The sequence below is a fragment of the Diabrotica undecimpunctata genome, chromosome 7, assembly GCF_040954645.1.
Source record: "Diabrotica undecimpunctata isolate CICGRU chromosome 7, icDiaUnde3, whole genome shotgun sequence".
Classification (NCBI taxonomy): domain Eukaryota; kingdom Metazoa; phylum Arthropoda; class Insecta; order Coleoptera; family Chrysomelidae; genus Diabrotica; species Diabrotica undecimpunctata.
In genome coordinates this window covers 6,303,536-6,326,697 of record NC_092809.1, presented here as the reverse complement: position 1 = coordinate 6,326,697, position 23,162 = coordinate 6,303,536, and the positions used below count along the sequence as shown (strand labels likewise).

Below are 23,162 nucleotides of genomic sequence, written 5' to 3'. Positions count from 1 at the left end.
ATATTAATCAAAGCATCTCCAAACAAAATCTTGTAAATTAAGTCTTCAGACTTTAGATAAAATTTATATCTTTATAGTCCAGTCAATTGCTAAAGCACAGCAAAATATATACACACAAATAGACAGCAATAAATTATTATTTATTGCTGTCTATTTTAATAACTATCTATTTCTGTTTTTATTAATGACTATTTTTTATCTGTTTCAGTATTTTGCAGAATTTTTTCTTTCTAACATTCAATAATTGAGTATTGATTTTGTCCCTCAGGCGTTGTCTTAACAGGTTAAATGCCAAAGATTTTTCCCCAAAATGTTACCCTTTATCATCATCATCACTGGCTCGACAACCCTTTTTGGGTCTTGGCCTGTTCCAGGATTCTTCTCCATTCTTATCTGTTTCCTGCTTTTTTTCTCCAGTTTTTAATTTTTAGGGTTGTTATATCATTTTCTATTTGTTCTAAGTATCTCAGCTTCGGTCTTCCTCTTGTTCTTTTTCCTACTGGCATTTGTTTGGTATTTTGCCTTCTTCCATTCTTTCTACATGTCCTATCTTCTTGTATCTTCTTCGCCATATTCTGTTTTCTTCTGTGCCCTTATATATGTGTCGCAAGTTTTTTGTTTCGAAGGTTGCTAACAACGTTTGCTTTCTTTTAGTGAGTATCCAGGTTTCTGAGCCGTATGTGAGTACCTGTCTTATTAGGGTTTTATATATTTGGCATTTTGTTTTTCTTGCGACGTTATCTGATTTTAGTTGCCTAATTAAGCCGTGGTAACATTTATTTGCAATAAATATTCGTCTCTTCACTTCCTTCGCAACGTTATTATCAGACGTGACTAGGGATCCCAAGTATATAAAGTTTTTTACCCACTCAATGTTGTATTCTCGTATTGTTATATTTTGTGACTGTCTTGTTTCTGCGTTTTTACTTACCTGCATATATTTTGTTTTGGTCTGATTGATTTTAAGACCACTATTTTGTGCAGCTCGTTCTATTTGGTTATATGCCTCTATCATTTCTCTTCTTGATCTTGCGATTATGTAAACATTATCTGCAAATGCTAGTATTTGCACGCTTTTATTAATGATTGTTCCTCGTGCATTGACTGTTGTGTCCCTTAGTATTTTCTCGAGTACAATTTTGATCAAGATGCATGATAGAGCCTCCTTGGCGTAGTCCCTTTTTTACATATATTGTTTCCGTTAATTTATTTTGTATCCAGATTCTACTTTCTACTCTTAGAGATTCTTTTATCAGTTCTATTAGTTGTGTTGGTATATTAAATTCTTTCATTGCTTTTATTAAGAATTCTCGGTTTATATTGTCATATATGCGCTTTCAAAAGCTTTCAAAATGTTCCCCTTACCAAAGCAATATTAAACAAAAGTTTAACATTTAATTTGCATTCAAATCGAATTCCCACAATTTGAACCATTTTTTGTTAACAGTTTTGTTAACGGGCCATGGCGGACACCACCGGTGTCCGCGATGGCCCACCGGAGACGTTCAAAACGAGCGGACACCATTTTCATCGAGGTGTTCGATGACGTGACGAAAGGAAATTGCACAATTTCTGGGTTTACTGGGCCACATGGGAATAGTGCGAATGAATTCGATTCGGGATTATTCGTCAACGAAGTGGATGTTCAAAAATAATGTTGCTCCTAATATTATGAGCCGCAATCGATTTGAGTTACTTCTGAAAATGTGGCACTTCTCAAATAACTCTAAGTGCCCAGAAGGAGACCAACTGTATAAAGTGCAATCACTTATAGACCAAATCATAAGCAACTATCAAAAAATATTTACACCAGGGAAAACGTTTTGCATCGATGAAACCATGGTACCGTTTCAAGAATGTTTACTCTTCAAACAGTATATTCCACAAAAGTGCCATAAATATGGCACTAAAATATTTAAATTATGTACTCAAAATGGTTATACGTAGAACCTAAGTGTATATGCAGGCAAAGAGAAGCAAGGTGAATTAGCAGCATCTACCAGTGCAGTCTTTTAGAGTCTGGTAGAATTTGTGTAACTGATAACTGGTATACAAGCCTTAAATTCAAATAAATCAATAAACACGACAAATGAGCTAATGTCACTGTCAATGAAAATTATAGACGTCAAAATTTACAGTAAACAAGGTATCAAAGACATGCCATATTGTTGATCCTTGTTTAACATATTGTGATTTCTATGGACAGGCGGCTTAATCTTGCAATACTAGTTTCTGTAATTAAAAAAGAGACCTAGCGTAAAAAGAAATTCGTGAATAATTTCATGAATGGGAAAAGGTAGAGTGAACGTTCTATATACGATTCATATGTATTTTAATGTTTTGTTCCATTTTTGTAATGTTTTTTATTTTTAATTTGTACTTTGATTTGCTATAAACCTTATATAACTTATAGTCCATTCTACTTATCAGTAGAATAAACGGCTGCAAAAAGGTGCAAGGTCTGAAATACCCAATATATCAAGACCACATATGAGACCTCCAAAACGATGGTACGAGAGCTGGACATCGGAGTCCCAAGACTTAGTTGTAAGAATGAGCAGGATTTATTTCTAAATTAAGAAAAAGAAGAAGATAATTATTAACATTTTCTCTTTCATAAGAACAAAATATACGTTTAATTTTGTTTGACTATCTCCCTGACTATACGATTTCCAATTAGTACTACGGAACCACCTTCAGATACTGACAAACGCAATATTTCGACATTTTTCCAAAATATAAAATTTTGTTTTATAGATCTCACCAAAAAGTAAACTTTGGAAACCGTTAAAGGACACATAACCATAAAATTTGTATTAGAATGCAAATTTTATTATAATTAATAAAAAACAGTAAATAATCAGAAAGAGGTCTAGTACAACCGGAGGTTTAAAGGAAACTTCCTCTATTTTTTGAATAACCTTTATTTATGTATACAAGCAAATGCGTCATTATTTATTTCCACTTTTACCAAAGACTCTGTATTATACTATTTTTAAAATTATTGGTTTTAGGTATTTAATTTGACCACAAATTTGCGTGTATAGAACCAAGTTTGCGGAAAAACTGTAAAAAAACATGACATCAGACAACTGAAATGTAGCGAAGTACAAGAAATGATCAGCCAAACTTGAAATGGATTATTCAAATAAATTGATGAAGCAACGAAAGGCAATTACAGGCGATAGAATTCTTGAATAAAACGATAGAGCACATCAAAAATAATATAAAATTTTTTATAAAGAACAAAGAAAGTGTAAAGAAAAATAAGACAGGGACGACGACAAAAATTCTGCAGATCATAAAAGGAATATTTCATGTATAAAATATTACAACGAATTAAAAACCGAACAGAAAGAACTGGAGAAAAAATGCCGAGAAATCGAAATTCTGCAAATTAAATTCGGCGATTTCGACTTGAAGAAAGATTTCCTAAAACTGTTTAAAAGATTTTCTGCATAAAAAGGTGAGAGCAATAAGAGGCAAATGTAAAGAGAGTAAGTAAAGCTGTTGATGTCAATGGAGAGGTAATCGTGAGACTATTGATAATATATGGAAAAATTGCAAACGAAATTTATCTTAATGAGAGTGAGAACCAGTCCCCAATACCTACGTTAACATAGTATCTCCAAAAGAAGGGATAGCTCTAGAACCAGACCTCTGATCAGACCAGTACAGGCTGAATTTCTTTAACTTCTTGATGAATTTTATGTAAAATCCACAAGGAAAATGAAATTCCTGTAGTTGACTGTATACCATGAATCACAAAAGTTTTATTTAAAAATCCTTTATAAAAGGTATACAGATCACGACATTGTTTTATTGACCATACAACACAATGGCAATCGCTGTGACATATTACACGTTTCCACCTCTATTGACATTAAAAATTTCAAACGAAGTTCTGAAAGAATAAACAAATAATTAATAAAATGCCTATTACGTTGTATACCGTCTAATAAAAAGTGCAACTTGTAACATGGTACTTTCAGGGTCATTCGATAGGCGAAGTAATTGATTTATTTATTGTTGCCTTCGAAAATGGACCCCCACCAAGTGTTACAACACTTAAAAATACCATTAAACATTTTTAAACTTCGGGATGTGTAAACAGTTGTAAAAAGTGTCATGAAGGTAATGAATGACGTGTTAGACCTATCGATAAGGAGTGTGAAAAGAGGGATATTGATATTTGTGCTTTTGTGGAAGCTAGTGAACCCTGCAATAGTGTACAAATTGCTAGGGAAGTTAACGTGAATGAACGAACTGTCCAGCGAGTTCTCAAAAGGTATGGGTATCACTGTTTTAAAATACAACCAACACAAGAACTGTTTCCGGAAGATAACTTTAGGCGAATGGAGTTTTGTGAAATTATGTTAGATAAACAGAATGACAATGTACACTTTTTAAAAAATATTTTATTTTTTGACGAATCTTCATTTTCATTACATAAAAAACACAATCCATCCGTTGCAAGGTATTGTTCTCGGAAAAATAAGTACCTCAGTGTTGCACTGCGAACGCAGCATCCGCAAAAGTTAAATATTTGGACTGGAATGTTAAGTGAGTAGGATGTGTTCGGCTCACAACTCTAGAGCAACTATTGACTTCCTCAATGAAACGTTTCCTGATCAACTGATAAGTACACGTGGTACAATTAAATGGCCCGGTAGATCCTGTGACTTAGCACCTACCGATTTCTTTTTTTTGGATTTTCTCAAAGAAAACATTTATAGGCATCAGTTTGAAAGGGCCACAAACCTAGTCGAATTAAGGCCAAAAATACTTCATTTCTCTGCAAGCATTACACCAGCCCTACTTAAAATAATGAGGAGAAATCTGTATGACAGATTTGGTTACTTTTTAGCACAAGGAGGTAGGATATTTGAGCCCTTAATTCATTAATCTGCTTTCCTAATTTTTATTTTTTGTTAGGTACATTTTACAAAGTTTGTAGGTTCTTAATTTGGTAGTATTTTTTATGTTTAAGTTTGGAATAATTTTATTGTTTTTTTTTTATTTAAAAGTACAAACGATTCTTATTCTGATTTTTTCATCTTTCTTGTCTTATTGTTATACGCTTTGTCCATAAAATTTGTACAATTTTCAGTGACAATAAAGCATATTACTTATTTACTTACTTATTTATTTGTATTGCTATTAAGGCTAAAAAATAACCAAAAAATTAGTTTTAGAGCATTATAATAAATATACTTTAAGATGGGATTGCAATAAATTTTAATTCCCATGGTCAACAAAACAATGTCGTTATCTATATAATTAAAAATACCTTTCCGGGCTACATCACAGAACGTTTTCGGACTGAAAAGTCTATCATCAATGTAATGTTACCAGGTATACTTGAGTCGAGCTACTAAATATCTGGGTAAAGAGGCCTTATGCTAGTGCTCTTTTGGAAAAGGTTTACTTTCCTCCTATTTGTAGAGACATCAGACCTCAAGACTTATTTTATTTAGAATTGTTATTAAAAATAGAAATGTCTGGTTACGCAATATGCGAAAATCATTTGGTGTGTGGTCAGTGGAATTGTACCGCACATCAGTCTGACGTTAGTTATTTATCTTTTTCAGCAATACTGTAAACATCCAATATTTTGATAAAATACGTAGAAAACGAAATTTTCTTTTGAACATAATAATGATTATTGTAATTTGGAAAAATTGTCGAACTAAGATCTTGTTTTATTATCATCATAAAAATTTTTGAAATATTACTTTAATTTTTTAATTTCTTTTAAATGACCGTTTTACTGCCTTCAATTATGATAGTAATATTTATCTATTTGTGCTTACACATTTTTATTTTTAAATTAAGATTATACGTTTATTATTTTTCCAAAAAAAGTATGTTAACTTGAGAAATATAAAAAATACATTGAAAAATGTAGTAGGCTAGGAAGATACCGTTATAATTCGTAAAAAAAAATTGGCCTTAATTTATTTAAATGGAACATAGTTTTAAGTAAACAACCTACATAAAAAGTCCGAAAAAAAATTTTGTTGCAAGTTAATTCAATATTCAGTGTGGAAGTTGGATAACAAAGCAGGCATGTTAATAAATCAGCTTCGAACTATTCCAGGTGATACTAGGTTTTCGACCGTTTCGAATTTGTGCAGACCAGGTAATTTCATTAACTACCTACAGCAAAGCGGTGTTCCAAAGAAGGCTTCTAACTTCAGTGGTATTTATTCATCTTTCAGTGGTTTACGATAAACTATGGATGGAAGGTCTTATATATAAAAAAAAGGCCTACCACAAGGGTCATTTCTATTTAGTTTATATTTAGCATATAATCCGGAAACACAATTAAGAATATTTGGGTACACCGACGACCTGTCCTTACTACCAAATGCCAAATACTAAAAACATCTAACGAAATCCTTACAGCAGACCTTAATATACCGAATAAACATTTCTACAAGTGCAAACTACAATACTTCTAAAACAGAGGTTAGTTGCTACCATCTGAGCAATAAACTTGCCGGAAATAAACTCAACATAAGGTTTAAAAATGCCACTCTTTCCAAACCACCGAAGAGAACGTAACATTTGCGATGGGTAGCTCTTTCGGGGCGACAGACTCAGTAAAACACAGGTTTAAATAAATCTATTAATTTAGCATATGTACAATAAATAAAATAAAATGAATTCTACGCCGTATATACAATAAATAAAAATGAAGTGAAAAGAAAAGAAATTAATTATTACTAATAAAGAAATAAAATAGGTGAAATCGATTATACGCAGACTTATGCTCGCTTCCGCTTCAATTCAGCGGGAGCTCCGAACGTACTCGCAAATAAAATATTCGGCTGTGCAGACCTACGGTAATGTTCAATACACAATATCAATGAGTTCAGCTTGGTTAAGGACAGAGTACGATCCTCAATACGGAAATCTCTCTCTCCGGGTTGGCTCGCAGGTTCACTACACCGGCGAGTCAGGGAGCCTAGAGCGCTAGCTACAAGACTGTCTAACTCCGCTACTCACACGCCTTAAATAGCCGCTCTGAATCCCAGTTCGTCGTCTCGTTGTAGAAGTGGATGCGCAAATATTGACACTCCCACGGTTCGAACTGTTAAACGATCAGAACATCGTTACACATTAGACAGAATACTATCTTTTAAAGGGCATTTAACAAAACGGCCCAAAAGTTGAATACAAGAAACAACACTATACAAAAGCTCTGCGGTACCACCTGGGTGCGCCGACATCCACTCTCCGCTCTACTGCCCTGGCACTTGTTTTCTCGACTGCTGAATATGTTTTCTCCGATTGAGCTACACAGATCACACGGTAAAATTGTCGACACTCAGCTACACTCCACGATAAGGATGATAGTTGGGTCAATTGAATCGACTCCACCCAACGGCTCCCAGTGTGACATTCCGACACATATACGATGATTTAGCGAAATTGTATGCGAATATAAAACGATCATAAACAATGAAAATCTGCCTATTCACCAAGGTACTGAGGTTGCCGAAAATAGCTGACTGCGTTAGAAAGAAAACTGCCAATAAACACCGCAAGAATAATTCACGAATCACCAACGCATGATCCCAAGAATAGACTGCTAGAACATTTTGATATAAAGGCCACTGTGACTGTCCACCGTGCCTGATTTCCCTAGGTGAAACATAATTTTTTATGTTTTCCCCCAAACATAGGTTGTTGCTGATCTTTTCTTTTTCCAACAACAACATTGCACAAACAATTTGCAATTTTTACTTGAAAATTGACAAGCTTCAAAGGCGCTTCGCTTCCTCTTTTAGTTCGGCATGGCTGGTACAGAAGCCAGGAATTAACAAAACAAAGCCTATGATAAAAACGCCTCATGTACCACCTTTTTAATTTGATTTTGATTTTTTAATGCCCAATAAGGCTATCCATAAGGTCGACAACTCCCATATGCTTATTGTAATCTTCAATAACACTGAGAAAATCGACGTTTGCTCTCTGCTTTTTCTTTCTATCATATATCTCAGTTTCTCCTTTAGGTAACTTGTCAGTATATTTTGATAACAAACACACTGTTTTGTTGTCTTTTAATGCAACTGACGATATTTTTAAGTATTTTCTTCATCTCTTTGTAGTTTTGCTGTTTTTCTTGTCAAAACATTCGTACATTCTTTATCGAACCAGTCTTGCCGTCTTTTTATATGCTCTCTTCCCATACACTTTTCCGCTGCTTCCGACATGGCTGTCTGTATGGTCTGTCATTCTTCATCTATATCCTTTTTGACTGAATTCTTTAGTTTTTTATTTATTTCTTTTGGTAATTTAATTGGTAATTTAATGCATCTTTAACAGGTTTTGGTATTCTTGGTATAATAGTTCTTGTTTTAGTTTTGCTATTATAAGTATATGGTCACTGTTAGTATCTGCCCCTCTGTAACTCCAGCAATCGATTATTGCTTTATCATGTTTGCTTTCAATTAGGACATGATCTATCTGATTTTTTATTTTTCCGTCGGGAGAAGTCCATGTTACCTTACGTACTTACATTACTATATCTCTAAAAAAACACCCTTTATAATCAGAGGACCTAAATATCGCTTACTCCGGTTGATCATTTAGGGCAAAATCAAAGGAAAATTCTGGATTGGATGGATAGGTCTAACGGTCGAGGAATTGTTTCATCTAGTTGCCGACTGAGAAACATTTCATGAGCTTATTAATACGACGATAGCCAATACTTGAAAACAAGCACGACAAAGAAGAAGAAGTTCATATTTTAAGATTTTTTTGTACAAAAAATTATATTTAAATGCAATGTCGGTCTTAATATAAAATTCATGCTTAGTCGTTGGTATTTTGCTATGTACCTTATTGAACCTTAAATCAGATGTATTCGTAATACATATTAATGCATTTTTTACAGATGTTGTTGAATGCTTCTATAGAATTTAAAATAAGCTTAAGACTGATTCATGATAATAGATCGATTTTTTCAGACAAGGTGATTCACCTTAAATTGTTTTAATTAGTTTTTTTGTTGTTCATCTAGTCAATGTACCGTATATGCTTTTGACATTAAAATGGATGAAATTATAAATGAATGATGCAGTCATTCTATTTTTGTTTTTGTTTTTTATTAATTTTTTAATCATAAAAAATTCATATTATGTTTTGATTTATTAAATATAATAATTTTACCATATGCATTATATGCATATAAATGCATAGAAAAGATTAAAAAATTAAAACAGTACGGGGATGGTTCAAAATGTTACATATATGCAATCCTAGCATTGCAATATATTACTCACTTCTAGCTTTTTTATACCCCTTTACTGTGCAATCTCTGTATTAGACACAATCGTCGGACTTTTTATGAAAGAATTGCTGTACAATGTTCAAATTTCAATAAGTAGCGATGGGTCAAAGTTTGGGAGAGTATGGCAGATATCGATTCATATCGATTTATACGATTATTCTCCATTTGTTATTAAAGACAAAATATCAATTAGGTTATACATCCATATATAAATACGGGAACTCTTTCCTCCGGTGGAGGATAGGCGTGAAAGGGTTATTGGTTTCGTAGATGCGGAACATTTTACTGAGTTGGAAGGAGTGGAGGCTGTTGGACGGATGAAGATCCGAAAGGCACATGGCATAAATGGAGTCATGCCGGAGACAGTAAGAGTCGCCGCACTAAAATACCCGAAGGTTTTTCTGAGATTGCTAAACAAACTCCTCGAACAACAGCAGTTTCCAACAATGTTGAAAGAAGCTAAGGTTGTCCTTATCCCGAAAGGTAGAGGTGAAGAGGAAGACGTACGATTTTGGCCAATTTGCCTTTTAGTTCGATAGCTAAATTGTACGAACAGCTTGTAAAAGGCCGCCTTGAGCGAAAGCTAGAAGAAAAGCATGCGCCGAGCGACCGCCAATATGGCTTTAGGACCAAAAGGTCTACCATTCGTTGGTATACCAAAAACAAGAACCCATAAAGCAGCAATTAGACCTATATTAACATACACGGCGGAGACAAGACCTGACTCATCTAAAACGAGACGACTCCTAGAAACAACAGAGATGAAAATACTCCGACGAATATCAGGGAAAAGTCTGTTGGATAAGGAGAGAAGCGAAAACATAAGAAGAGCATGCACTCACTATAGAAGACATAAATGGATGGGTGACAAAACGGAAACAGGAGTGGAACGAACACATTAGTAGAATGGCAGAGGATAGGATAAAACGAATAGCACGAAATAAGTCACCAAATGGACGAAGAAGTATTGGCATACCAAGAAAAATATGTTTTAAGATAATTTAAACAATTTAGGAGGCTAATATTGAACAAAAAACAGTTTTTAAAGCCTACATACAACAAACAAAAAGAAGAAGAAGATGTTTGTTTTTAAATTAAAACTAAAGCTTACTTTAATAAAAGCACTTATTTTATTTTATAATGTGATTATAAAACATTTAAATACAAATATATAACAACATGTGCGTACATAACATTAAAATAATAGGTTTTAAAAACGTTAAACCATAACATATATTATATCGTAAAAAGTTGTATAAAAAAAATATCATAAATACAAATATATTAACAAAAATCACAATAAAAATAATTCAGACCTAAAGTTAAAATCTAAAAACACAGGTTAATTAAAATTGACCCAATGGTCCAAAGCAGTCTTAATAGCAGTACACTAAGAACGACCTTTACAGTTTGATGAATCCAGTATAATCTGTAAAAGAAAATGTATTAGAGAATTGATTTTAAAAAATCTAAAAATACTCGTATAATATGCAATGTGTGTATTTAAACAGGACGTTTAATTCAATTAATAATATATATAAATATTATTATTATATAACCTATGTCTTACGTTATACTAATCATATTTATAAAATCATACTGAGAGCCTGGAATGAGGAACAAATCCCAGAAGAGTGGTGTATTGGGATCGTTTGCCCGCTACACAAAAAGGGCGATGAATTAGAATGTAGAAACTATAGGGGAATAACCCTCCTTAATACAGCATACAAAATATTTTCGAGTATTTTATATGGTCGCCTGAGTAAATATTTAGAGGAGCTTCTTGGCGAATATCAAAGTGGTTTTAGGCCTGGACGATCAACAACAGACCAGATCTTTGTGCTAAGGCAAATACTGGAAAAAACCAATGAATTCAATATCGACACATACCATCTCTTCGTAGATTTTAAATCGGCCTATGATAGTGTCCTAAGAAATAAATTGTATAAAGCCATGGATGAATTCCACATCCCCGATAAACTGATAAGATTGGTTAAGGCTACAATGCGTAAAGTTGTCTGCAAAGTCGAAATACTGGGCGAACAATCACAGGCATTTGAAACGCATGTTGGGTTACGACAGGGAGATGCGCTGGCGTGTCTCCTTTTCAACATAGCTTTGGAAAAGGCGGTCAGGGATGCCCAAATAGACAGCAGAGGAAACATTTTTAATAAATCATCTCAAACTTTGGCATATGCAGATGATGTTGATCTAGTTGCCCGCACAACACGCAAGATAGAAGAAATGTATACCACCTTGTCAAACGCCTCAAAAAATATGGGCCTGCAAGTAAATGAAAATAAAACTAAGATAATGGCATCAACACCCAACAATAGAGCCAGAAACATCTGCCACCAATTCACGGTTGATAATTCTACCTTTGAAGTGGTGGACAAATTCACATACTTAGGCTCCCTGATCACCAATGAGAACGTCATGACGGAAGAAATCAAGCGAAGAATAATTCTAGCAAACAAATGCTATTTTGGACTGAGTAGACATATAAGAAGCAGAAACTTAAGCCAAAAAACAAAAATAACCATATACAAAACCCTTATACAACCAGTGTTGACATATGGGTCAGAGACATGGACCATTTCCAAGGCAGATGAAAATCTCCTGCTTATATTTGAACGAAGGATCCTGAGAAGAATATTTGGTGGCATCTGTGAAAATGGTGTTTGGAGAAGGAGGTACAACTACGAGATATATCACAAATATAAACATATATTTGGTGGTAAAGACGTAGTATCCTTTATAAAAATAGGAAGACTAAGATGGGCAGGACATCTGGCAAGATCACAGCAGAACAACCCTCCTAGAAGAATCCTTATGTCACAACCTGTGGGAAGTAGAAGTACGGGTAGACCAAAACTCAGATGGAGGGATGGTGTAGATGAGGATGGTAGACAAATAGGCGCAGCAAACTGGCAACAGTTGGCAATGGATAGAACTGACTGGCGTAATAGACTTGGGAAGGTCGAGGCTCTTTTATAGGGCTGTAGCACCAATGATGATGATGATGTCTTACGTTAGATTTTATCAGTAGACATAGATTATATCATCACAAATCGAAATATTCACCCCTTGAAAATATTAGATGTAGTTGTTCCAAGCTCGGCAATTTAAGTACTTTCGATTACTTGAAGCGCCGAGCTTTCGACATCCTCTTTGATGTCTTCCCTCTTACTGCGAAGCTTACTGCTTCAAGGAATCAATAAAAGACGAGTGCTTTAAAGTGAGTGTCTTTTGTTTTTAGCTAATCTTTCGTCACATAATTTTTGGGCTTCGTGAGAACTACGCTTGAATGGAAAAACATTTTGTACAATAAAATACTACATCATTTCTGATGGACTTACAAGAATGTTGACACTGTTACTTAGTGATTCGGTACAAGATTACAACATAATGTGTGTGGTAAATGAGAAGATTCATTTCTGGAACCAACAGCAATTATGCAGTTAAAATTATGTTGATAGATTTTACATTATGGTAGCTTTGATTTTAAGAAAAACCGCTATTAATAATCATTTAATTATCATTTAATTGCTTTTGAATACTCTCCATGAATAAACGTACATATATTGACAATCTTAGCATCATAACTTTTAAATCATCCGTAATTACAGTTGTTAAAATTCTTAACTGAACTTTACTAAATGGATCCGTTCAAGTCATGGCTTTTCGCCAAGTCAGTCTTCTATCCCAATGAAGTTTCACGTCACATTGTAAACATCACGTGGCAAGATTTTGTTTCATTTACTTTGATTTTCGAGGTTTAAGCTATTTTTAAATTTTCTTCAGATTCATTTGCAAGTTTTGTGATAATCTTTCTCTCGGGGGAACCTGTAACCCTAGAGAGCGCGTCCCCAGGTGGCGGATAGAGGAATGCCCTCACCGGCCTGTTTGCAGCTAGGCCGGCGCGTAGGTGGGAAATAAAATACTACCCGCGGACCAATAGGTGGGGTAGATAGGACTCCTAAGCCGTAGAGAAGGCAACTTATCTAAGAGAAGGATACTCTGATTTAAAACCCTGGTCCTCCAAGTTGGGGCTTGAGGCATCGGGCCAACTCCTCGATACTCGGAAAAAATGATCAAAGGTTAAAAATTTCAGCAAAAAGCCTTGGAATTCGGACGGATTAAACTATAAACGAAATTCGCAAAGAAAATGGATTATGAATTTGGGTGCTTGGAACATACAAGGAATAAGGACAAAACAGAAGGAGGTCTTCCGTGAACTGAGTAAAATGAAACTAGACATCTGTGTATTAACTAAAGTAAAGAAAAAAGGAAGAGGAAATGAAAAGATAAACGAATACCTGCATTTCTATAGTGGCGTAGAAAAGAGCGAACGAGCTAAAAGGGGAGTGTCTATAGCAATACATCAGAAACTGAAAAAATGTATTAAATCATTGCAAGAAATAGATGAAAGAATTATCCTTATGGAAATTAAGAAAAATGGCCATGAAATAGTGGTAATTAGAACATATGCACCGACGGATGACTCAAGGGTTGACAGCAAGGAAGAGTACTTTAACAAGTTAACAACTGTTCTAGCCACAATTAATAAGAAGAAAGAAATTTGAATCTTAGGTGATCTTAATGCAAGAACTGGAAAGAGCTCCAACAGTGAAATAATAGGGAGATATGGAGAAGACATTCTGAACTACAATGGTCAAAGATTAATAGATTTTTGCGAGGCACATTCTTTGAAAATATTAAATGGTTTCTTCCCCCATAAGAATATACACAAATTTACATGGACGCAGCCTACCAGGAATTTAAAATCAATAATTGACTATTTCATTCAGCGTAAAGATTCTAAACTAAAAACGAAGGACGTGAAGGTGTTTAGAGGGCCAGAATGTGCAAGTGACCATCATATGATTATTGCAAAAGTATTGGTGATATTTAAGAGAGAACAATCAAGTCACAAAAATGATGAAGTAACAGACATAGGAACAACCATAGAAAACATAAAATATAACCTGGAAAGCTTTAAACAAGATTCGACAAAGTTCTTATATAAAATTAGAATAGCTCAGAAAATAAAAAATATAGAAACAAAGGACTTGGACCCTGAAAGTCTGTATGAGGTAATTAAAAAATATATTTATGAAGCGGCAAATGAAGCACTGGGAAAAGTTGAAAATCGGAAAAAAGGCAAACCTGAATGATTGTCAACGGAACTAGAAGAGAAAGTTCTCAAGAAAAAACAAGCATATCACATATGGCTTCAATCCAAAGATCCTCAAGACAGAGAAATATACGCTAAATGGAATAGAGAAGTTAAAAAAGACGTGGATAAGGCAAAAAATATAAATTGGGAGGCTAAGTGTGATGAACTGGACAGATTTATGGGTGGAACAAAAGTGGCACAAGCTTGGAAAACATTAAAGCAGTTTAGGAAAAATGAGAAAAATGAAGACAACATTTCTCTCATAAAGTTAAATGAATGGGAAGAATATTATACGAAACTGCTGAAAGAGGATAGAGTAGAGTACCGATGGGAAAAGATAAGGGAATTAATAGACAACAGAGACGAAAGACAGGAAATCCCTTTAATAACATTATCTGAATTGACGGAAACCTTAAAAGAGGTTAAAAACGGAAAAGCCGCAGGGCCTGGAGACAATCCCATAGAGCTGGTTAAATATGGGCCGACTGCACTTTTAGAATTAATAGTAGACCTTTTCAATAAATGTATGTGTGGAGACCAGGAAATTCCTAAAAATTGGAATAAATCTTATATAAGCTCCATATATAAGAGAGGGAATAAAAGAGACTGTTCCAATTATAGAGGTATTAGTGTGACGAGCTCTGTGGGCCGGTTGTACGGCAGAATATTAAAGAAGAAGGTTGAAAGACAGATACAAGATATTGAAGAACAAAGCGGCTTTCGTACCGGGAGATCCTGCCTTGATAATATATTTATCCTACGACAAATAATTGAAAAGCGTGTCGAAAGAAGTAGAGAGACCCATTTGGTATTTATAGACCTTGAGAAAGCATATGATAGTGTCCCGTTAAAGAAAATGTTTGAGGTCCTCGAAAGGTCCGGATTGGATTCGGCGTATATCCGAGCGATATATAAATTGTACGAAAATGCAGTGAGTTGTGTAAAAATTGGAACCAGAACCTCAAATGAATTTAAAGTCACTAAAGGCCTAAAGCAAGGATGCTGTTTGTCACCGACACTCTTTAAAATATACGTCCAAGAAGCATTGAGGAATTGGAGAAAGAAATGTAGATTTATGGGCATCGAAGTGGGACAAGAAACTCTGTATACATTGTTGTTTGCGGATGATCAGGTGGTGGTTGCAACCGATGAGGAAGATATAAATTATATGAATCGAAAATTATTTGAGGAATATGCCAAATGGGGGCTTACTGTAAACATAAGCAAAACAGAATATTTAAAAATTGGAGGAAATACCACAGATCTGAGGCTTGAAAACGCAGTCATAAAAGGCTGCAACCAGTATAAATATCTAGGAAGCATCATATCAGCAGATGGCAGAGTTAAGATAGATGTCCAAAACCGAATAACCCAAGGGAAAAAATGCATGCGAATACTGAATTCATTACTGTGGTCTAATAAAATAAAGATGCATACCAAACTTCGCGTATACAGAGCAATTGTAGAACCAATTACCACATATGGTGCCGAATGTTGGACGATGACAAAGAATGAACGAGATAAAGTAGACGTTGTGGAAATGGATTATCTTAGAAGGTCATGTCGAGTATCGAGAATGGAAAGAATCAGGAATGAGAAAATACGAAACCGTACAGGAATTAAAGATACTCTTTCAGATAGAATACAAGGAAGGCAATTACAATGGTATGGTCACGTGATGAGAATGTAGGAGGAGCGGTGGCCAAAGAAAGCCTTAATGTATGTTCCGCCAGAAAGAAGGAAAAGGGGAAGACCACCAAATTTCTGGAGAAGAGAAATTACAAAAACAATGCAATCTAGAGGCTTAGAAGAGGGAGATTGGAGAGATAGGAAAAGATGGAGGCTGAAATGCGGGAAGCGGCAATCGCCGTAGGACCCCCGTTATATGATGATGATGATGATGATGTGATACTCTTTGCTGGTTTATATGTAACGCAAATACAGGCATATCATGAGCACCCCTGGCAGCTGAGGTTAATCTAGTAGTTGGTAAGTCAGCAATAAACAACAAATATAAACAGGGTATAAGTGGTGAAATAAAAAATAACAAATCAAAAAGAATGAACTATGGACACAGACAATGTGACCTATTAATAACAAATACTGAACAAAATAATGTAAAGAACCATCCATTCTATGGCTCTACAGCCCAGTTCGAGCATTGGTCTCCCTCATAAACCTCTCCTTCCATTACGGTCTGTAGCTATTCTCTGTTATGATCGACTACCAAGGAGATTTCATCATCCACATCATCCTTCCATCGCTTTATCGGTCTTCCAATAGGTCTCGTCCCCTGCAATCTTGCATTTAATATTTTTTTTTTGGAAGTCTATTTTCTGCCATCCTAAGTACACGTCCTGCCCATTGAAGATTATAAACACCATACATAAGATTCAAGGTAATAAGATGGAGGAACTAGGAAGATGGAGCAATGTCCCTTCACCATTATTCATTGTGGAGTATAAATTTAATAATTTGTAAAAAATGATACTCTCTAACCTACCTTCTCCATTTAGTGATGGCTTGAGGAAGATTTTCCCAGGAATCGTTTAACAAAAACGTCCTTATTCCTATAAAGCAATACTGAAAATAGCTGTTCCAATTGAGCAATTTTAAATCACTGAAAAATATTTCATTATCTTTTTTACTCATTTTCTTACACACTCTCTGCACATTTTCTGAGTGAAAAGTCCAATTTTGTGTGCAAAAATAAGACAGTACACTGGAGAATTTATGGATTTTTCTATAGGCTTTTAGCATTCTGAAAAATAAAAGTGAATTATATTTTCAGGTAATATATAAAACAAAAGAAGGAAAATATTATTTTAATGTGGCAATAATACAAAATATAGTCAACAATCACGTAAATCTAATAAAGAAAGTAAAATATCTATATTGGCAAACCGAAACTGGGGATCAAATCAAGAAACCTTGTTGAGTATTTATAAAACATTAATTAGATCATTACTTAAAAAACGTGATAGCATACACAACGCTGGTATTAAATTTGAACTTGGAGCCTTCCGGACAACTCCCGCCGAACGCTTAGGTACTGAGTGAAGCCGGCGAATCACCTCTTAATACCGAAGAATATACTTGGCTCTAGCACATGTCACATCTATAGTCACAAGTATATCAATTACATATTACAATAATAAACTCTGTGGACAAAAACCTTAACATTAAAGAATCCGATTATACAGTTCTAGCCTCAATATCCATTTCCCAACAGTATTTCAAACCAATTCCAGTTACTATCTACCTTTGACTATTCAGGAGCATAAATTTATTACCGTGTAAGTATCATCATCATCATCAACTAGTCTCTAACGTCCACTGCTGAACATAGGCCTCTCGCATGTTTTTGCACTTAGCCTGATTTTGCATCATCTGAATCCAATATGTAGTCACTCTTTCTACGTCATCTGTCCATCTCAATGGTGGTCGACCTCTATTTCTGTTAGCTTGTATTCGGGGTCTTCATTTCAAAATTCTTTTTGTCTACCGGTCATCAACTGATCTTGCTACATGACCTGCCCAGTTCCACTTTAGTGTTGTTATCCTTTCAATAACGTCTGCTACTCCTGATCTTTTGTGCATAGTAGCATTGGGTATTCTATCACGTAGAAAAATCCCTAACATCATTCTCTCCATTGCCCTTTCCGCAACATGTAGTTTACTCACTGTTGTTCTTGTGAGTGTTAGGGTTTCTGCGCAGTAGGTGATCACTGGCAAAATACACTGACTAAATACTTTTCTTTTCAGATACATTGGAATCTTAGACCTAAAAATATCCTTCATCTTTCCAAATGCAGCCAAAGCGAGGTTTATTCTTCTTTCCAGCTCGATTGTTTGGTTGTCTCGACTTATTCTGATCTCATGACCCAAGTATTTATAGGAGTCAACTGGCTCAATATCTTTGTCTTCTGCTGAGATGTTTTTATTGTGGACTATATTTGTCATAAATTGTGTTTTTGAAAAATTTATTTTAAGACCAACTCTTTTTGTAGCAGTATGGAGTTCTTCGAGCATTATCTGTGCCTGATCAAAGCTGTCTGCAATAAGAACGATATCATCTACAAATTTAAAGCTATTTAAAAATTTTCCATCTACATTGATGCCCTTTTCGTTCCAGTCTATTGTTTTAAAAGCGTATTCTAGCAAAGTTGTAAATAATTTAGGAGACATGTTGTCTCCTTGCCGAACGCATCTTTCAATACAAAAAGTCCCATTATCTTCATTAAGTCTTACACAGGCTGTAGCATGCTGATAGATGTATCTGATGAGGGATATGTATCGGTGATCTATTCTACATTGTGTTAGAGCTTGGAGCATTTCACTTTACTTGACCATATCAAATGCTATTTCAAAGTCGACAAAGACAAGTATCAGGGATCTATTATATTCAATGGTTTTTTCAATCAACGACTTAATGGTTTGCAAATGATCATTTTTTCCGTATCCAGCTCTAAATCCTGCTTGCTCGCAAGGTTGATAGAAGTCTAGTTTTGATGTCAATCTATTAGTTATTATCTTCATAAACAACTTATAAACGTGAGATAACAAGCTAATACGTCTATAATTCTTTAACTCTGTTCTCTATATCTCCCTTTTTGTGTATGACTACTATAACAGCTTTATTCCACTGAGCTGGTGTAACCTCTTTTGAAAGGCATTAGTTATATAATTGTGTCAATGCTTTCAATACTGTCTTTCCTGGATGAAATTGAAATTTCCTGAATGAAATTGACTGGATTAAAATATATACATATGCATCCAAAGGTGAACTTGGAGTCGGGGCAGCAGTCGTAACCCCAAATTACTCTTTTCACTTTAAACTTCCCTAAAATTCCAGTACCTATACTGCAGAACTATTTGGTTTGTGTAAATCCATCAAATCTGTAAATATTAAAAACATTCCTTGTTGTCTCGTCCTTTCCGACTCAGTTCATTAAAATCTATACAAAATAAATGCCCTATACATCCATAATTATCAACGCCGAGCTACTAATGCAAGCTCAAGGATCCACTTCTTGTGGATACCATCTCATATATGCATCAAAGGGAATGAACAAGCAGATGCTAGTGGGCGTAGCGCTATTATTTATGACGCATCAGAAACTGCGTGTTGAAACGATTTAAAAGTTTGTTTCAAAAATAAAGTGTTAAGTACGTGAATGGGGGTGGAAGGATTCGTTCGAAATTCAAAAACATCAAAAGTGATATCTTTCCGTGGAAGTCCATTGCCAGAAGTAGAAGATCATAAATTAATTAATTAAATACGAATCTCAAGCTCAGAGAGAGTCATCAGTCAAGAAAAATATCACATTGATTTCGCATGTGAAAAATTGAACGTACTGGGGGCGTAGTATTAGCGAAGGAATCAGCGAAACTATATAATTGCATATTCGATAAAGGCAGTGGAAGTGTCGTGCATTTGGGAAATGTAATTTTAGATATTGACTGGAATGTATTCAACAACGATTTCCAGCCAGAGATTAATAGATCATCCAGTATTTCACTGTTCCAGTCTGAGGGCAAAGACCAGAGACGTTGTAAGAAACGTTTAGAGTGTACTATAATAAGTGAGAGTTTTCCTAAGGAGTAATACATCCGTGAAACATTATGACAATTTTTTTGTTTTTGTTGGGGGAGACGCCTCTTCATAAACAGGAGGCTTAAAAGAGAAATCATTTCGATAAGGTGACCATTTAATACCTAGGACCTTAGTGGAGTCATTAACTAAGTCAAGATTGAATTCTGACATGAAGACCAGATTACATTCAGTTGAAAAAGCACGAGAATTTAAATATATTTTAAAGAGTTAGAAACTGTGAGTGTTTAGAAGCGAGCATAGTTGAGAATAGAATATGTGCAACTCTTTCAAGTTTCTCAAAGAGAAACAAAAACCTCAAAACTCAAGTTTTTGGCGCTTGACAAGATATCGTCAATATCTGTCAGAGGAGCAGTAAACAACGAATGAGGGCACGTTATATTGACGTTCACCATAACAGGAGTCGACAAGACAGACTGAGCCATCAAGAATGGAATATTGTTGGGTACTGCAAGGGCTATTTTTACTTGACCCACAACAAATGGTAGGGCAACAGTAACCGAAGAAAAGACAGACTCGACTAAATCTAATGAATTAAATTGTAGGATGGTGTGAGTAAGAACAGTTTGTCTTGAGGGAACGTTGATGGAGTATTTGATTTTTGTGTATTAGTGGAGGAGGGATAATTTTCAAAAAATTGTCCGGTATATCATCTTTTTCAAAAGGTGTTACAATTGATAATACGTCTAAAGTTTTGGTGTTGGATTTTAAAAGTAAGAAAGTAAGAGTGGATATATTCTGAATTTGAAAAGGGCCTACCGTAGGTATATTTAGAGCATTTAAATGTTCAGTTTCAGAAATTACCTGTATAAGAGTTTAGAGAGCTATCTTTGACAATTCCACTGGCACAGTGCCAGGAGATGGCACTGGAGTTAAATTTGCAATCACTAATGAAGGTAAATTACGGCATATAACAGATACGGCAACATCGAAGAAATATACGAGCATATAAAGGCGAGTATAAAGCAAGCAGCATTCGAAGCCCTTGGGGAAAAAGAACATATAACAAATAAACAGCACTATTATGAAATAAATGAACCAACAAAAAGAATAATTCAAGAAAAAAAGCAACTATACAGAAAATGGCTGACTACAAACAACGATGAAGTTTATAAAGAATATAGAGAAAAAGATAGAGAAGTGAAAAAACAAATAACACAGCAAAAGAATGAAGAATGGGAAAGAATCTGCTTAAATATTGAAACATATATAGGAGGTACAAGAACTTCGGAGTCATGGAAAGTACTGAGAGGATTGAAACAAAACTCAAAAGAAAATATTAAATTGGGAAATATACAGGACAAAGAATGGAAGGACTACTACAAGGAACTATTAACAGAACAAAGACCACAATTCATTGGAAAAGAAAACAGGCGAAGACGAAGCAGATTCCCACAACAAGAAATAGAAATAACAGATAGGGAAATGAGAACGGCCATAAAAGCAATCAAAAATAAGAAAGCACCGGGACCTGGAGGCATCTCACCTGAGCTTATAAAATACGGATCAAAAAAATTACACCGGATGATACAATGGATATTTCAGAAAGCCATAAATGGAGAACAGCTCCCAAAGGAATGGACGGCGGCATATATGACATCTATATTTAAGAAAGGAGATAGAAAACGATGCGAAAACTACAGAGGAATAAGCGTAATATCATCAATAGGAAGATTATATGGGAAGATACTACGAGAAAAGATAGAGCAAGCGATAAAAGGCAAAATCGGAGAGGATCAGGCAGGCTTCACGGCAGGAAGATCATGCATAGACCACATATACACACTGGAACAACTGTTGGAAAAGAAAAAAGCAAAAAATAGAGATATACACTTGGCATTTGTGGACCTGAGAAAGGCGTATGACTCTGTACCAAGGTCAGAACTATGGGAGGCAATGTACAAATTAGAAATACAGACGGAACTCATAGAAGCTACAAAAGCTCTGTATAAAGAAAATAAAGTGTCCATTAAAATGGGAACAAGAATCATAGGAGACTTCACCACAACAAAAGGGCTCCTGCAGGGTTGTTCCACATCTCCAACCCTATTCAAAATATACTTAGAGAAACTACATGGAAAAGAAAATGCGAAGGCATGGGAGTACCGGTACGGAACGAATACCTATATACATTAAGTTTTGCAGACGATCAAGTAGTGATTGCACAAGACCAAGACGACCTCAGCTACATGATGAAAAAACTACAAGAAGAATATACCAAGGCTGGCCTAGATATTAACCTCTCGAAAACAGAGTACCTATCTACAAGTGAAGAAGACATAGAAGATCTACAGATTGATGACAACGTAACAATCAAAGGAAAGGATAAATTCAAATACCTGGGGTTTATAATCACGAAAAAGGCAACAACAGAGGAAGAAATTACACAAAGATTAGGACAAACAAGAACAGCAATCCGACAACTTAACTCAGTATGGTGGGATAGACACCTAAATATGAAGACAAAAACGCAGATTTATAAAACATTAGTGCGAAGTATTATGACATATGGGGCTGAAAATTGGATCATAAACAAGAAAACCAGCAGTAAGATAGTAGCAACAGAGATGGAATGCCTGCGAAGATGCTGCAGAGTAACAAGAATGGATAGGAGAAGTAATGACGAAATAAAGCAAAGAACATCAATAGAAACAGACATACTAACATATATAGAACAAAAAAGACTAAAGTGGTATGGACATGTAAGAAGAACTAGCGACAGCAGATGGATAAAGAAAATAACCGAATGGAGCCCCATAGGAAGGAGGAAAAGAGGACGACCCCGAAAATCCTGGAGGAACGAAGTAGACGACGCCATGAGTAAGAGAGGACTGAACGATGGAGAATGGAACAACAGAGAGAGATGGAAACGGTTGAGCGAGGGAAGGCAGTGAATACTGTAGAATCCCTAAATATATATATATAATGAAGGTAAATTGACAGTTGTCAGAAATGGGGCAGAGACTAAAACATTTTGTGTAGGCAGAGATTGACTTAAAACTGAAGTATTGTATCCTTGCACTATTTGTGGGGGGACATGTTAAGATACGATATCAAACGCGTTAGTT

General features: G+C 35.1%; 1 protein-coding gene across 2 annotated transcripts in view; it reads right to left on the bottom strand.

Moving 5' to 3' along the window:
• Positions 1-10,433: 10,433 nt before the first annotated feature.
• The window catches only part of LOC140444933 (fatty acyl-CoA reductase wat-like), a 33,722-nt gene continuing 20,993 nt past the window's right edge, over positions 10,434-23,162 (bottom strand). The window contains exons 7-8 of one of the 2 annotated variants that reach the window (XM_072536638.1): positions 16,984-17,241; positions 10,434-10,730 (exon numbers count right to left, since the gene is read on the bottom strand). In XM_072536638.1, coding sequence (XP_072392739.1) covers positions 10,631-10,730; positions 16,984-17,241 — 358 coding nt within the window. In that variant the 3' untranslated portion in view covers positions 10,434-10,630. Of the gene's footprint in view, positions 10,731-16,983; positions 17,242-23,162 lie in introns of those variants that run through there. The other variant, XM_072536639.1, reaches the window with a different exon arrangement.